This window comes from Lytechinus pictus, chromosome 2 (assembly GCF_037042905.1).
Source record: "Lytechinus pictus isolate F3 Inbred chromosome 2, Lp3.0, whole genome shotgun sequence".
In the NCBI taxonomy this organism is placed as follows: Eukaryota; Metazoa; Echinodermata; class Echinoidea; order Temnopleuroida; family Toxopneustidae; genus Lytechinus; species Lytechinus pictus.
The window spans coordinates 50,263,356-50,282,458 of record NC_087246.1 but is presented as its reverse complement, the minus strand read 5'-3'; the positions used below and the strand labels follow the sequence as shown (position 1 = coordinate 50,282,458).

Below are 19,103 nucleotides of genomic sequence, written 5' to 3'. Positions count from 1 at the left end.
TTAAAGGACACTGAAAATCTTAATAGAAAGTCACATTCTAGCATTCTTTTTCTTAATTTACCTCCAGTATCTGTCTGTTGAATCCAATTAATGTTTTACTCCAATTTCTTTTAATTAAGATTTTGTTTCTTCCGGTTTAATTCATTTAATTTTGAATAACATCACATAAATTCTCAAACGAATCATTTAAAATGTGTATTTTGCACGTCCTTGCTAAAATGGAATATCCCAATATGACAGAAAGCCCCGATGTAAGCCTATAGGCCTATAGTTTTTTTTTAACATTAGGAGCATTAAATAAAGCGAAAACCTGTTACAATTGAGAATTTGATGGTCAGTGCATCTTGACCGCTTTTTTTTTCTCACGGTGAATTATACTCCTCATCTTGTTTACTCCTTCAAAAACATATCGGCGTCATTGGTTTTGTTAGTACGGGCAAGGTCAATATTACACGCGATTTACAAAAAACGCAAAAAGCAAAGATTTCGTCTTAACTCTTAACGTGCCAGAAGAACTGAATCTCTCCTGGATTAGTTGTACTATTTGGTGCCTATTGGCGACACCAATATGTGAAGGGTTAATGTTTTCCTATATACCAGAGTTTAACAGGTGTGACTATCGTTAAGCCCTCTTATCCATTTTGAAATTCGATGTAAAACTCATCAACTCATCTTAAACGATATGGGATGTTCCTGGTCGACCCCTCGTACTTGACTCGATTATTTACTGAATTAATTTAGCGACCCCTGCAATACAAGACGAGTGTACCATCCCACCCCACCCACCCCCCCCCCCCTTCCTCTTCTGCCGGTAGGAAAGAGGGCGAGGTGAATTTGGGGGTAGTAAGAGTACCCACTGATTTGCCGTTACGCACCCATGCAGTCCTGCGAATGAATGTGCAAAGAATTTAACGCTGAATAATTTCATAGGTTTAAATGAATGAAATTTTAAATTGTATACACTTCTCTGTACTCGACTTTAACAACGGTGTAAACCAGACGCTCTTGTGTGTGTTGTTCATTCACCCCTCTGCCTACCCCCCCCCCATCATTTTGTGAATCTTTTTTTTTACCCGACTGTTTCAATTTTCATCTCTAAATCATCTGCATTTCAGATCAGACTGACAAAGATGACCTTTCCCAAGGGTAACCTTGTAATTTCTTTGACTTTCGAAAAATCCTTTTTCCAGATATCTTAAATATCTTTTACTTTACTATAATCCTCTATTAAAAAATGAAAAAAAAAAAGAGAAAATCATGGATATTTTTTAAACAGCAATGAGATATCAATATCCACGTGATATGTACATGTGTATGTATAGGCACATTCGAAAATAGTTGGTATAATAAATCGATTATTATCAAATGTCATGCCTTTGTAAAAAGACAAATATAAGACTTCGAGGAGAGTCATGTTGAATAAATTTTAGACCTTTAATTTTGATCATGTATAAGAACTACGTTTTTACAAGAAAACAGGTTATCTATCAATAAAATAACAAACCTAACATTATACTTTAAATGAATTACAGTTAATACGACTCAAATTGACAATAAGGAAGTATTAAATTACATAACATGGTTAATGTAGCCGATAATTTTAAAACGAATGTTTCTTGAAATATTTTAGGCTTGCAATACTTCGTAAACTGATAAAAACACATGAAATGAAACATCAGTTACTATAAAATGGACCCTAAATAGTCAACGAAATATGTAGGCAGTGTTTTTGTATACTATTGGAAATTGAAAAATGATGAACTAATTACTTGTGTCATGAGTGGTTATATGTCTTGTGTTCCCTTGGTGAATATTCTAATACTGTAATAAGTTTATATTGCTTATAAAAAATATTGATGCAACATTTCCAGAAATATATTTGATTGAAACTGTGAATAATATTGATTTTTTTCGTGTACTTTGACAGTCTGTTCTTGCGGAGTGATTGCTGTTTGCCAAAAATAAACGGTTTTATCCAGGGGCGTATCCAGCCTTCGCCAATAGGGGGAGGGGGCGGAATTTTTTTCAGCCACATTTTCCCCGATCGGCCGCTCGAAGTTGATTTTGGTTTGTTTCTTTGAAGGGGTAGTCCTAATAGTCACTTCTAAGCTTAAGTCTTATAAATCAATATAAATATAAAATAATCTCATGAGCCTTATTTAAATGATGCGAGCGCAAAGTGCGAGCTATTTTTTTACATTCATTTATTTTGTCCCAAAATTTAATCATTCTGGGCAATGTTTGTGAACCTAAATGAGGTGTTTATCCAACCAAATAATTACTGCGAGCGCGAAGCGCGAGCAGAAATTTTCAATATACGTTTTGATCTGATCAAAAAAAGATCTGTTAACGGCTGCTTGCAGTTAGCCACGAAGACGTTACATATTTCAACAATCAAATAATGCGAGCGCGAAGCGCGAGCTGAAAATGTTGACATTTCTACCTGAAGAATGGAAATTCTAAGCACTTTTTGAAATTGTGAAAAGGATAAGTATATAACTAAACAATTGATGCGATCGCGAAGCGCGACTGGAAAAAATCGAGATTTACACCTAAAAATGGGAGCGAAAATTTTGTATAGTGACATGGAAGATTTTTTGATATTATTTTCTACGTCTTCCCCTCGCCTTATTTTATTTACTCGTCTTCCTCCTCTTATGTTTCCCTTCTTTTTTTCTCTTTTCTTTTCCCTTCTTTTTCTTTTCCCCCTCTCTTTTACCCTTTCTTTCTTTTTTTTGCTCCGCCAATGGGGGGGGGGGGGTGGGCCCCCCTTGATCCGCCTATGGTTTTATCGAGCTCATAATATTACGTTTTTATTCAAATACTTCCCATCGGAGCTAAGGTTAAAGGCCTTATAATGTTGTCGATCTGTTCAAAACTAATTGTCAGGTCTGTTTGTTCAGCTTCAACCCGTCCTCTCTACTCGGAAGCATTGAATTGTCCTGGACGGAACCTCTCTCTTAAGTCAATTACACATACATTAATATCCTCGTAAAGAACCCTGAATATTACCATCTCAGGAACCTGTACTTTCTTTATTCTTCGACATCTTTGAAGACAGCTAGAATGGACTTTTATCCTGCATGTAGGTTTACGATGATTAAGAGGGACAGCAGAGAATTAAAGGAAATTGGATTTTGTAGGGTTGAGAATGTCACTTCTTTTCCAGTCGCTTTTCTATACGTGAACGGAGAACTTAATGAGACAAGTTTGCATCATATTGGTACGGAAATTTTGGTTTGTTTCGCATCCATGTCAATATTTTTGCTTTTTTTGCTTGGCATATTTTTATTCTTTTTAGTCATTGCCATTCAATAGGACTCATTTTTTATTCCTTTAAAAACCATATGTAGACTTAACTCGAATACCAGTTCTTCAAACTTCTCACATAGCTAGCGGGGATCCGGAGAGGTTGGGTGGGGGGGGGGGGGGTACACGGGTTATGCGCCCATTTTTTTGCCCAAATCTAAATGCAATTAATACAATGTGATGAGTATGAAAATGGCCATCCGTCCACAACCACCCGTTCCTTTTTTTTAGATGAAAATTTTGCTTTTCATTATGTTCAGTGCTTTTTATTATTTTTTCTTCTCACGGCATTTCGCGGTATACACCTATGAACAAAGGTGGTTCAGTGCCAAACGACAAATATAGTCATCATTTGTGGGGCTCACCATAACCATATTACAGACAGAGTCGATGTATTTATCATTTATGGCGACAAAACTTTGATTTTATCAATTGGATGATTGCATCTTCGCCGTTGTATGACTAAAAACTCCCTTTGGAAAATAGGGGCCTCGCAGTTCACCAAAGTAAAGTGGAACCTCTTTGGTTCCAAAGAGTGGGAATAAAGGAGCTTGGATCGTTTGCATTTAGCAAAGATAGAGTTCTATAGAGATAGAGATCTATTTGGTAAAATCTGCCCAAATTGGGTAATAAAAACTAATAATTGGGTAATAAATTTGCTCAATTTGATAATAATTTCCCAGAATATATGTAGCTGTTTACCAACATACATTACCAACACAGTGGACAGTATGGTAGAGGTGTTGTGGATCAGTGGATAAGTCTCCGGACTATGAACCACAAGGTCCGGGGTTCAAATCCCACCGCAGCACTTGCGTCCTTTGACAAGGCGTTTATCTACATTTGCCACTCTCCACCCAGGTGTTGTAAATGGGTACCTGGTAGGAAGGAATTCCTTGAATGCTCGAGCGTCCGATCAGGATAGCCGTGCAAAAGCCGGGGTAATAGTATGCAGCGATTAGAAAATTTTGTATTAAGCGCTATATAAATGTTGCATATTATTATAATTATTATGTTGCCAAACATTTTAAGTGTGTACATCATTGCATTAATGTATACAATGACAACCCCCTCCTCCTTACCATACTTTACAAAAGTATTTTAATAATGATAAACATTTTATTTACTCTAGGTAGCCACTCCATTAATGAAACTGCTCTTCCCTGCGTGCCCAACATTGTTCCGATATCATATTAATGTCTATCTCTCGATCTCCTCTCTTTTTCTGCTTCTGCTCCCCATAATTCTCCTCATCCTCCTCCTTCTTCTTCTAATTGCCCAGACTACTAAGGCATTGTTGGGTAAACATTATCATTGGTATATCATAACTTTCTATCATAAGTTATTTCCCACGAGGTTAAATCGTTGCTAAATCGTTAGATTAAAAAAATATAAGGTATCATCTTTCCAAGTGTATACAGCCAATCTTCATTATCTTTTTACACATCCTTAATATCAAATTACTTCCATTCTAAGGCAGTTAAGCTCCTGTTCCTTTAACATTGTGCTTAACCATCTGGGTGATTTTTCTTTTCTTAAAAAAACTGTGCTTTGAGTCCTTAATTTTATTAATAGGGTTTTTGCAGAAAAAAAGGTGAAAATATCATTATTCTTGTATCATAATCTTTAAAAAACGCCAACAAAAACTTTGAAACTTTCAGACATTTTCAATGTTTTGAATGCGAACATAATACATGATACGAGAAGAATTTAGTATTACAATGATTGTATGGGTTAATGGAAAAAGAAGAATTCTTATGCGAGATTTGTCACTCTCTCATAATATTTTAGACCCGATATCAAATTGGCGAACGGGAAATAATTTTATCAATTGAGTTAAACGATGATTCACAACAACAATTGGAAGATTTGAGTAAAAATAAAAACGACATCACAATGCCGAAGTATGAAAGGGTAACTGGATACCTAATACGATGATTTCCTGACGAATCCATTTATCTTATTTTTAGCCTCGGGGGTCATCACGGGAGATTCCACCACGATACTTTGAATACAAGGGATATTTCTCTTTTTCAAATGAATCGGGGTGATCAAAAAGAAAATGTATTAAAGCAATGAGCTGTAAGAACTTCTTTGTCATCACTAACTGATCTTCCAGACAGCTGAGCGGAGAGCTCCGCCGGTGATGGCGCACCGCCCCGATCAACCAGACAAACTCGTCCGTCAGCATCGACGCATTTGGTAGCCGGGCGTTGCGCTGTGAGGACGCAGTTGTCGAGGGTATGCACTTGTTACCAAAATTAAAGGCACACTCTGTTGGCTGTCATCCTGCTTAATGGATTCGTCAACCGACGTACGGTAGCTGGTAACCAACCCAAGCAATCAAGGCTTGACCTTGCATTTGAGGAAGAGGGTAGAAATCTATAAATCGGAGTGTTTTGGAAAACCGAGGGGCATTTTGAATGGTCTGTCATCGCTGAAGAGTCGGAGATTGCTTGCTCTTATGATATTCTGCGCATGTTTTCATTTTTCAAAGTGGTATTTTAAGCCAATCCTAGGACGCCTCAAACTTTTCTGTAATACCTCTACCGGCATGTATCACGTTACTCCACCAGAGGAATTGAAAGTACATTCAGGATATAATCTGAGCTGATTCTCATTTTCTACCTCAAGTTTGGCGCCATTAACTGGCTGATAAACCTGGCTTTATGGAGGAATCAAATTGTAATGCTTCTCAACCAAGGTTCGATAACCCCAATTCGATTCTCATTCTCTAAACATTTTTTTTTATTGCTCACGGACACACCTGGTAGTTGACATAAAAGCTCAACCACCCAGAGGATCATTGGCGGATATTGGCAGCCTTCTTTAGATGGTACTTGATCTCATTAAACGGTCAATGTATCTCTTATTGCTGGTTATATGGAGACTGTTGTAACTCAATCTTCAAATGACATTGCTCACCTCGGAGGACATACTGATCAATATCTAATTTTTGGTACATACTCTGGTCTACAGCTCTCTCGCGAAAAAACGACATTTTTCTTCTCGGCGTCACTATCTTCATATAATATATTATCTTTATTGTGAAGAATATACTGCATGATTATTATACGGGCCATCACGTACTCAAATGTTGAGATTAAGTAAACATCTTCTTCCTTGATACACTTGAGGCTGCAGCAATAATAATTAGAACATTTGTTTTCTTATGAGAGACGAAGAGATTGATCTTTAAGGTTTTGAGTTATTAGTATTTACCATGGATGATTCTTACAATAAATGTCTAGTGACCATGTTTTGACCTGAATAACAATTACGACTGTGACTTTGATCATCGCATACATCACAAAGGTCAACGCAATCAGGATATGTTTGGGATAGACTATAGGATAGACATCTGAATACAATAATCGCGGACATTGATTTTTTTTTCATTGTCGTTGTCCTGATTTATACTCTCCTCGTTAGAGGTTTGGCTTTAAGATTGGAAATTTGTTGGGATTCTCTTACACTACCATAAAGTAAACTTATTTCTTATAACTTCATCGACCCTAAATCACAGGACTTCGTCAACATGAATGAAACGGACTTTGTCATCACGGAAGCACCGTACGATTATGAAAGTCCTCTTCATTATACGGAGCGGATTTTTCTTGCTATGATGTCGGCTCTCATTGCCGTCGTCGGTCTCCTAGGGAACGGCCTCGTCATCACCGGTGTGGCACTCTCAAGGAAGCTACGGACAGCGACCAATGTTTACGTCGTCAACCTTAGTATTGCCGATATGTTCACGTGCATTCTCATGCCTTTCCATGTCATCGCCGTGTTGAGTACGGAGACGTATCCGCTCGCCGAATGGACGTGTTCGATCGCAGCGGCAAGCAGCATCATATCGTCTGGGTGCAGTATATTTACCTTGGCCGCCATCGCTCTCAATCGCCTTTTCCTCGTCACCCAACCCAGTCATCGCTACCGTAGCTTCTATCGAACCCGTAACCTGGTCTTCACGACTCTCCTTACGTGGATCGTACCGACAGTCTTCACCGTCTTCCCGCCCTTGTTTTCTATCGGTGAGATCGGATTCGATGAGAAGTACACTAGATGCGGTCCAAAGCACACCGACAACGCCAGCATCTACGACATGATGCTTGCAACCATCTTCTACCCCGGCCCTCTCGTCATCATCATCGTCTGCTACTGCAAAATATTCGCCTACGTGAAACGTCACATGAAGACGATGTCGTCTTCGGAACCCTCATCGTCGTCGTTTCCGCCAAAGACGCCATCCGACGCCGTTGCGACGTCGCCGCCCATGTCCCGTACGTCCGAGTCGGCGGAGAAGGGGGAGAAGTTTTTCCAGGACTTAAACAGGAGACAAACCAAGCAGCATTTTAGCAGACGACAGCTTGAGATCACAAGGAATCTCTTCTATGTCGTGATCGCTTTCTTTCTTTGCTTGACTCCGTACAGTGTTTCGTTGATGATCCCAGGGAGTGACCACATCGTGCCTTATGCTGGAGCTATCTATCTCTTAGGGAGCTGCGTCAATCCGTTCATCTATGCTACAAAACATCCTCATTTTAAAAGTAAGTTTCATTGATATCATACGTTGTTCATTCGTAATAATTGTATTTCATTATCGGCAACATCCTATAATCTCAACAAAATCGATTGAATATTTTTAACTTTTATTGGCCACTGATTAAAACAAAAGTGTGTTAAAGCCATCGCACACCTTGTGATTGCTTTGCGACCCAATTTTGGAGTAAAGCGTAGTAGAATTTTATTCTAATATTGAGACATGGCATATCATGCTATCATCCTTATCAGAATACATGGAATAAAAGCGAATCCAATATCTTGTCGTAATGAAGTCATAGCAATCGTACGATTGGCTACGATTTGAAACTAATTTGGCCATTACTCCAAAATAAAGGCTTGCAATCATCCAAACTTGTTATATAAGTATTCTTTCAGTTAATATGAACCTCAAATAAAAAAGATACTTTTCAATTCACATTCTCAGAAAAAAGAGCAAAATGCGATTTGTTCCAAAATCAGATCGCGGACCAGTCGTAAGGTAGCCTTAAAGTGATCATTTCACTTTGTTCTGATTTAAAAAAAATCTCCTTTTGGTTCCTGAAAATGGGCTAAACATTAGGCTTATAGTGTAAAAATACCATCCCAAAAGTTTCAAAGTATTATATTTACAGGATCAATTTTAAAACCTTGGAGATGTAAACCAAAGTTTGAAAATAATTGGGAGTTGGTTTCAATGACTATGTGTATACAGGGAATCTGTGCACCACAACACATTAATTTTAGATGAACACAGCATGACCTACTAGTCAAAATAGCCAACGGACTTTTGGAATTGGAGAAAACTGGTCATAAGCTGAACCCGTCTACTAGACGGTTCTCAAAATCAGGCTAATAAATTGCTACTTGTATCTAAATTAGAGTTTTTCATCCTAAATTGTGGTCCGTTTCAGGGTTTTTGAGGACAAATACAGGCACTCATATGCACGTTTCAACTCAGTTTGAGAATTTTTTTAATCAGCTGCTCACAAAGTTAAACGATCCCTTTAAGATATACGTTAACATGATACATAGATAAATAACGAGGAAAGACGAGAAACAAGACAGATCACATTGGATAGGTTAATATAGAATTAAAAATTATATTAATGATGATGACGAAGACGACGACGATGACGACGGTTACGATGATTAAGACGACTTATCGTGTATTGCAAATAATCATTTGTCCCAATATACTACACATTATTGGTACGAATCTATATAAAGGCTCAAGAGTTTCAATCATTTGAATCAATCTATTTTACACTGTTTCCAAGAAAAACCGCAAAAAAAAAGAACCGAGAATTTTCCATGTTTTATCATGCTAATCAATAAATGGCATATCGAGCTTTGAATAGCTTTGAATCCCATTCCAAATGTTGCAACTTATTAAACATATTTTATGCATAAGTCAGTAAAATAACTTGAGGAGGTGTTGAGGAGAGCGTATCAAAAATAATCTGGCGGGTAATTCTTGTTTTCTGCCCTTTATAATAAGAAATCCAAACTAGTGAAATAATAAGTCATAACTTGCTTAAAATAATCTCTCCAAATTATTTTAACTGAGCTATTATTCTTATGCTTTAAGTAAAATTGTTGATGATCTAAGCAAAAATGTATTATATAACATATAATTTCAGGTTTGGTTTTTTTCTGGGTGCAATGTAATTTCAACTTATTTCAACTTAACACGCTTCTATCCACACTGCCCATATACCTGAATATCCAATCAACTGTTTCCGGGAAAACTGATCGAGGAAGCTATTCTACACTTTATCAAAACATACAGGCTAAACAATAATGCAATGGAGTCATTTTCTTTAACTTGAACTCTTTTCGAATATAACCCACATGTTTTATGAATTCGAGATAGAGTTTACGGATGATTATCATATTAAGTTTAAGCATTGTGCCGAAATTTGAAACAATAGCTTCATAAAACAGGTTTGATCCAGGGATTGCGCAAGGATATTTTAATTGGTGGAGGGGGGAGGACAAGATGACCTAGAGATGGTGTCATATTTTTCTCAGTTTAATTTCAGTGATAGAGTTTCGTGATCAAGACATCTCCATTTGATTATCTTCTTCCTCCTTTCTTCCTAATTCCCCCTCTTTTCATTTTCTCCTTTATTACTTTTGTTTTCACTACTTGAAAATTTATAGGGCAGGGGCGGTCGCCCCCTGCTCCCCCCTCTGGTACCGCCCGCGCCCCTGCCTTGATGTAATGAAAAATTTTAAACCACTCAAATTGATTTCTGATTATCAGAAGGCAGAATATCATTATCAATGGCTGCAATATAAACTCATTCGAATCAGAGCCATTTCCTGAAACTTCATAGTATACTAAAACGTATAATTTTGTCAAAGTTGGAAAAAAGAACACGGAAATTGACATAAAATTACATTCTTTTCTCCTGATAAATCACTCACTAAATGAACAAAGTTTGAAGGAAAATGAACTTAAAGAGCTTCTGTGGTATAACAAATAATGTTAACAATATTCTTTAACCACGTTTTGGCATTTCAGGAATAGTTAATGGTAGCACTTTGCATTCCTTATTTCATTTAGGTAGACGAAGTGGTCTAATTCAAAACAATCATCGTTTCGCAAATACATGGATTGAATTAAACAATTATAATCATAATTACACCAACCTGTCACCATCAATCAAAATGTCAATGCTAACAAAATAGAAGTAAGAGGAGAGAGAAAGAAATGCTTGCCACGTTCATTAAGAATTCAATAACTAAAGCCCTTGAACTGAGAGTGTGTACTTCGTGCTGAACCCCGTTGTTAGTAAACCGCAACTAATCAAGAAACAAGTTTACTCCTGCCTTGGTCTTACCCCCAGGTGTAAACCCCCTTACACGGTAATCTAATCTGGCTTGGCCAAAATGACGTCTTAAAAGTGCAACGAAACTATAAAGCACAGAGGATTGTTGATTTGATCCTCAGAATATGTATGATTATTAAGAAGATTTTTGAGATATGAAGTATTTTGATTAGACTACTTTAAGCCAGCATTTGAGTGATCGTTTTCATAAGATAGCTTTGTTGAAATTACCCGGTGGTTCTCAGAAAAGTCAACAGCTATCCCACTTACCCCATTTTCATTTTGGGTTGAGTGAAAAACTGAAAATTCTTCAGAAGTACTACTAAAATATAAAAATTTATCCTTTTTTCAATTTTGAGCTAATATGTGATTGGACAATCAATAAAATCATTTTTTTCAATTCAGACTCTAAAGTGCATGAAAATTGAATTGGGAAATTGCAGTCCGTAGTAGCGTTAAGATATAGGCCTACTTTTAAAATCTGCACTTTATCATGGAGTTTATGATTATGATTAAAAATCAATAAAGTGTTCTAATTCTCTCCTGGTTGTAGGCCTACATTCATTTCCTGTATCTGATTACTATTTCATCTTGGATAAGATTAAAAACTATGAACGAACTGACTTGTTTTCCTCCTCCAACATTTCCTTTCTACTTTTAAAGACAAAAATACAAACAACATTAATCCCACATCCTTCCGTCCGTTAGCATTGTTGTCTTGTTTACAACCGTTTCAAGACAACGAGTTTTTATAATTTCTGGTAAACCGGGTTCTACTTTTGCTTAACCTTTCAAATACATTGTACGTTCTTGCGCTCTCCTTCTATAAAATTTGTTTTCCCGTTTTTCTTTTGCATTTAGAAAAATATTTTTAAAATGGTTCTTTTTTTTTCAATTATGAGAGATAATGATATTGCCAAAATGAAGATGATCACATTCCACTCATATTTTTAATGATCATAGTAAATTGATTGTTAAAAATCGTTCACAAGCTTTGAATCAACTTATGATTCCAAACATGTTTTTGTTATGATGAGATCCAACGATTCAACAAGGCAACATATACCCATTTACGTCTCCCTGTGTCATAAACATGATAAAGAATCGACAAATTGAAGTAAAGTTGAAAAAATAAAGTTTGGTTTAATAAATCAATAAAAAAGAAGTCGTAACGATTCAGAATCAAATTATTCCTCGAAATAATCCAAAATGATCTAAATAATCGAAATAACAATGTAGTCAAGTGGACTATATTCATTATTCATTTTTAGAGTACGCTTTATAACCCAGCCCACTCACTCTTACTCATCAAAGATAAGTAATAACCTCTGGTCATGAACGGAACGCAGGTAGTATAGAGGTTACAACTCCGGTAGTGGTTTAGGTTATTAACACGATATGATAGATAATACTTACCAGTTTACCACAGACATGTACAATCAAAGCAAGGTTGTATTGTTGGACAAAGGAAAGGTGTCAGGCGATATCAATATTTTTTTTAAGTCCTTATGATGCCCAAGATAAGACACATACGTCATTATTTTCTCGACCAGCCAGTCAAAAATAATTTTGAATAATAGTTAATATACTGATTTTTTTTACCAAGGAATTTGTGTATTCAGGGTATTATAACTTGTTATTCGAAAAAAAGTCTTTTGACCTGCTATCGCAACGGATTGAGGAAATCTCAACTTTTCGACAAAACGTTGACCCCTTCTTTGTTTATTTACATATTTCTTATTAGGGTAATGAATGTGAATCAATATCAAATTAAATCATTACAGACACTAGGGAATCCCATGGTTATATGAAGGAACCACAAAATGATTATTAGAAACTTTCGTTTTTTATTAGCCTTATATCTACATGTACCATGAACAAACGATACCATACGGGATACCAATTAGACGTCAGAGCTCGCGTGGGAAATGAGAAGGGGGTACAACGAAGTCAAGTTTGAATGCATCCCTTCTGGGTATTTTGATTCATAACGCTGCCCACGTTTGAAAAATGCAGATGTTCGATGTCATACAAATAAGGTCTGACCACGACTCTGTACTTGATATCTAAAATATTATGATTGTTTGTCAATCACTCGACATCTTTCGTCGATGGTTGTTTTCAAACAAACAAACACATCGAGAAGAAAGGAGAAAGATTGTTTCATGCAATAGGATAGGGTGTGATTTGTGACCGCCTACTTAAAACAAAAAGAACAACACATCACCAAAACGAATCAGTATACGATTTTTAAAATGATGTCAGCAGTATTATTTAGAGGTGAACAAGAAAAAAAAATAAACAATTGATTATGGAAAATGATACAAAGAATACAGCGGGCGTTTGAAGGGGAAGGAAAGGGTGTATATCAGTTCATCTAAGATGTCGACGGTCTTGAGTAAGGAAGCATGTTTACATTTTCTTTTAATCCAGAATGTCTGAGAAAGTTTACAACTAGTGGTCTGCGCGTGCAGGTGTACCCGTGTATCCGCCTTGAAACGGATACCTCGGTACTTACAGTTTATGGCCGGTCACACAGGCGAAACCGACTCGAGACCGACCAGAGTTTTGTACGTTGTTACCAGTGTCATACCATCAATCGGTTTGGAGTCGGTTTCGTTGGTGAGGCTGTATGGCATCATCATGCACCAGCAGAAGATGCGTCACACGGCTGCACACCAAGCAGTGGAAACGTGCCAACCTCCCTATTTCCAAGTGATTCAATAATGAATCCTAAGTGTCACAGTGTCTGTGCAACCCGCAGTGGGAGCACGCTGTATACTTTCTCCAACTTAGACATGTTAGAGGCCAAAGCGAGCCAAGAATAATGATGACGCAGTCACACCTGACCAGTAACCCCGACTACAAACCGACCGATGATATGTCATTGGAGATAATCGGTATGGAGTCGGCTTCGTGGTGTGACTGGATCATAGGGATGCGCTACACGTACTTGAAACAAAATTGTCAAATCGGTTTGAGAATTCCCGAATGCCAGCACAGTGCGAACGCATCATAGTGCGTCAGGTCACAGAGAGTGTATAAAGGGTCAACGTCTTGTAAGGAAATCCCAATATTGGAAGACGCATAGGGGAAGTAAAGAAGGATGAGATGGTTGCTGTCTGCTAAAAAATGCTCTGTTTTAGTTTGCAAAAAAGGAGGGTCCACTCTGAAATCTTGACCATAACGGCCTGGGAAACTCCTTGCCCTGGATATATCTTGGCGAAGTATGAAATTCGTTTTGTTTTGATTTGTATCATCTCGGTAACAGAAGAAAAGACAAGAGTCTTAAGAACACTCCTCGCCACTCCCATCCACTTAATTAGTTAGTTCCATTTAGTATTGATTTCAAAGCAAGACAAAACACACTTATTCATTGCAGTCACCCTGCAATCAGACTTATTTCCGAAAAGTGCCATTTCCATTTGTCTCACTGTTTGACGTTTCCTTTTTATCGTTAACTAAAACAAATTCTGATTAGCCAGGCAGAAGAAGTTCTTGAATCAAAAGAGGAATCTAAATTTATTTAGGTTATTCGCGACCCCAAAGCCAATTTGGCAAAAATTCTGTTGATATGGTCATCATCTGAGCTATCAGAATCTACAGAGGGCTAATCAGACCAACATAAATTATTATTACCTCCCACAATCAGATATTGCTTCGCTCTCTCGCTTCGAGATAAAAAGGGGCATGTGCGTTCACCGGCATGATCGAGTTGGGGTATTCCTCAAATAGATCGGAGGTAAAACAATGATTTTTCTTCAAGAAAATAAGATACCATTCCTTGTATTTAAAATCAAATGAAGGAATTGTACTTCATTCGGAGATCGGAACAATCGGATGCCCCTCCTTGTAGTCCAAACGAAAGAGGAATTGCGCTTCATAGATAAAAGTCTTGACTAATTAGGTGTTTTTCAAGAACAATTCTTAGACTCTAGAGGTGGTCATCTCAATATCACTTCAGCCATGACCCCTCTCTAGCTCTCTTCTGCCTCGAGACCCCTTCGGGTCCCTCGTGTCCCCCTCTCGGACCTTATGAACCAGACAAAATTTCCTGAAGCAACATTTCGATAGGGGTCATTTCTAGCTGTAATCCCCTGCAATTCCCCGTGACGAAACAATTTTTCGGGTTATAGATCATTAACGATGTAGGTTAAACTCCCATGACTCATTGAGAACACTGTTATGACTTAATTGACCATGTTTTTAGCATCAATCATGTCAAAGATAATTGATTTTTATTGACAAGTTTAATGTCCAATCCTATGACTATTATGAGATGATTGATTCCTTAGCATCGCTAATCGAATCTTTTATTTTAATTTTTATGCTTTTATGCTTTTAGGGCCCCTTTTGATACCAGCTTTTGCTGAAAGGGCACCCTATTGAAATATTGTTTAAATAACAAAAAATTTAAATCTTATACGTCATGATTTTATTCACAGGTAATTGACAATTTTATTTGAACGCGTGATGCCATGCTTTACATAACAAGTCGACCCCCCCCCCCCCCTTCATACATGATAATATCTAATCAACACACGTTTACAAAAGAATGTATCCAGTGGCGTACTAAGCCAACAACTTTGAGGGGGCCAGATATGGCGTATCGGGCAAAATTTATTTAAAGAAAGGACATTTTTATTACAAAAAATCATTTTTTGTGATATATTTTTACATAAAAATATTCAGAATATAATATCAAAAATTCACCCTTCTCTCTTTCCTTTCCTTTTCTTTTAATTGGTCGTGGGGGGGGGGGGCGCCCAAATCCCCCATCTGTACGCTGCCGATTGTATCCCCACACATGCATATAAGAGAGTACATGCATATCCATACTCTTTTCTTGACCATGCATGCTGTTGAGGAAATTCATCGTCATTACAATTCCGACCCAGATGCAATCAATGATATCTTTAAAATCAAAATCAGGGTGAGCATTAATTAATTTTCATTGTCTTTATTTTTTTATCATTATCGTTGCAGATGTTATCCGATGCATCATCCAATGTCGCTTCACAGATATCGACCAACCAGCCCAATTTCTCCGCAGGATCATCTCCAACAAACAGATGACACACATTGTCAGCGGAAACAACCACTCCACCAAGAAAGAGCCACTGAAATAACGGGCTCTATGCAAAGGACGTTTCATGAACAAGAAGACGTATTGGCCATTTGATTTACCTAACTGCTTAATGGTGTAGTTCTTGTTTTACATGGGATATGGTGGACCTGAAAGGGGACATATAGCTTTAATCCCATCGAGTGGGCATTGCAACGAGGGCACTGGATGAGCGGGTGCTGAACGATGCGAAGACATCGAAGTTCGAACCTCTGATCTCTGCATCTCTTATCTTACTCCGACATAGACGGCATGCCAGTCGGAACTTTGCGTCATTATCAAGGAATCCAGATTTTTTTAGCAAGGATTAATGCATTCGAGGAACATTTCCTTTTTTTGCGATTTGTACCTTTATATGTAGGCATTTGTATATATCGATATGTTTCTTATTACTGGAAATCAATGAATACGTTAAGCTTAAGTTGGCTATTGTGTTGAAGAGCGCATCGAATGAGTTTCGAACTCTAGACTCTTCTGCGTTTGGTACGAGCATACACATCTCTGCCACTGACCACTGAGCCAACAGGAGAGGATGCGATCAAGGATGCGGTGAATTCGGAGCAGTTCTGGGTCGATGTACATCCTGCGTCTTCACGGATCATCCCTGTGGTTTACTAACGGTTGGAGACAAGGTGATCTTCAAATTACACAAGGCAAAAGGATTCCTTGATCAAATTAGCTCCGATGGTGACGATGACGGAGTTGCGGTCGCTCGCTGAATCACAGACTTCTTGAAGACGAATAGGAAAAGACAGCATATCGCGAAGGAGCAGATAGGCACGACCAGGGATCTGTCTAATCATGGCAGCCTCGGCCTGTAAAATGATAACGTTCAGAGAGGTGAATTCTAAGGGCCAGGTGCATTTTGGCCTGGATACTACGTGAGAAGACTCTGAATATAATGTCGAAGTTCAATTGAGCGAAATCAGGTTAAGATATCGGAAAAACAACACGAAGACATTGCGCACAGTACCCACAGTTGATGATGTGTTAACCATACAAAATGCCTCATACATTAGTTCCAAATCGTTTATTATTTTATGTGTACTCTTTAGCAACGGTATAATGAGCAAAAGAAATCAATGTGGACTGACGGAGAATTTATTACATTTCATTTTTTACATGAAAATATGAAGATTCAACATTTCCTAATTAATTATGATTATTCTGTCATGTATTTGTTGGACAATTTGAAATAATTTGGCCTTTGATATTGAAAGAAACAAGTACCAGCTAGAAGAGTAGAATGAAAGACGGCCTATTAAAGCATATATTTTAGAAAATTTGATGCAAATTAATCACCTAATCTAACGAACCCATTTTAATTGTCGAGATACCATTATTGCCTTGGACTAATAACGGGTAGAAATCAACTGTTTGTTTGTATATTTGTAAAGGCTTTACTTTACGAGCATGTGCGACGACAATCGGGATGGACCAAAAATCTCACGAATTCGCCGCGCATGCTCACGAGCGTTGCACTATATCTGACTCCTAAAGTGATATATTGTTCTACATGGATTTAAGTGATGTTATTACGATGGAACTTTTCAAACAGTTCCGGTTGTCGAACTGTCATCTGTTATAACTGTTTGACATGACATCTTGTTGTATGACGTAATGCAGATATTAAAGATACCTTTCAAATATATTAGGGAGGGTCATTTTCAGTACCATCATGCACCTGCATCGATGGAAAGCCAGCAATGCCTACATCTAAAAATACATGCTTGTTCAAATATTTCTGGAGATGATGTATTTTCAAATTCATTGATTTCTTGACAATTTGGTTTGTTTGCCTTTGATACAAAGGACATTTTGCAAATTTCCTGTAGAAAAAATAATGACACTGATGGATTTCCATAGACTTACGATTAATTGGATCAATCATAACTCTTTGTAAGACGGGGCCCAGATCATTATCATTCCCTGCATTCGCAATACCAATTTACCGGCAGGGGGACTGTTTCAGAAAACCGTTCGTAAAGTTACGTCTGACTTTAAGAATGAATGGAATATCTCTACAACATAATGATGACGATATGAAATTTGTAAATATATCTTGATTTATAATAATGAAAGCAAATATAATGCCTATCAATTTGCTCACAATCATTTCGATTTGCACTGCTGATATCCCTATTAAAAATGAAGTCAATTTTATTTTTGAAAAATGCCTCAAATATCGTGCCTTTGACATATTTCAATGACAGTGTCCAGTCAGATGATAACGCTTTGGTTTGAAGTATGTTTAATTGTATAAATGATTGACAAAAATTATATCTATGTGCAGGTAGTCAACGTTGTGTGTAAATGTATGTGATGCAAATAATTGAATTTTTAACTCATGGTGTTTTATACTTGTAGATCATGAAGCACTAGTTACATAACGAATAAAAGGGCATTAACCCAGATAATCATATTGTTTTAATTGTTTTTAATTTATGCAGACATTTCTTTATTTCGAGGTACCGCAATATAAGGGGATCGTTTCGTGAAAGGACATGTCGGACGTTGTATCCGACAAGTCCCATTTTATCCGACAGTAACCATAGCTACAGTGCTTCTCAGCCAATCAAAATCAAGGAAAGATCTGACAACTTGTCGGACAGAAAAAATGATGAAACGGTTCCCAGTAATAGAAATTGAACGGGGTCATGTGATGAAAATGTAACAAATTAACCGTCATCCTTTGTACACTTTAAAAAATATTGGGTAAAAATATTCCATGCATGAGGGTACTTATGTGTCCAACCAAAATTGGGCATTTCTTTTGGGCATTTTTATTTATCCAGTGTGATGAAAATTTTGCCCATTCTAAAGTAATTGCTGCTCCTTTTTTAACCTTACTGGACAATATGCTTCCCGCACTGGGTAAAATACTGCCCCAAATTGGTTGGACACATAATTACCCTCGTGCTGGTTAAAATTTTAACCAACAAATTGTACAGTGTATATGTATACATACATACATATTTTCTATCTCATGCGATTTGTTTTAGTGATTTTTTTTTTTGAATTTTAAAAAGGTTGAAATTTACAATGTTGTGACGTTCATTTCACACAAACATGAATATCAGTTTTAGTTAATCATTACTGGTAATCACTATTCATGTCTCAACCCTTTTAGAATTCTGTCATAAAATTTCGAGAAAATAGTGTAAATCAATCTAATTACGGCGGCAATAATCATGGCTCCGTTCAACAGTTACTGGTATAGGCGTCATAATGTCATACTTCCAGATTACAAGAGAGCAGCAATTCGTGGACATATATCTGCTTACTAAAGA

General features: G+C 37.2%; 1 protein-coding gene across 1 annotated transcript; it reads left to right on the top strand.

The window, feature by feature from the left end:
* The first annotated feature begins 5,504 nt into the window (after positions 1-5,504).
* Positions 5,505-18,230, top strand: LOC129254073 (alpha-1A adrenergic receptor-like). The gene is made up of 2 exons (XM_054892528.2): positions 5,505-7,859; positions 15,675-18,230. The coding sequence occupies exons 1-2, from the start codon at positions 6,848-6,850 to the stop codon at positions 15,815-15,817; spliced, it is 1,155 nt and encodes a 384-aa protein (XP_054748503.1). The 5' UTR covers positions 5,505-6,847; the 3' UTR covers positions 15,818-18,230.
* Positions 18,231-19,103: the final 873 nt, after the last annotated feature.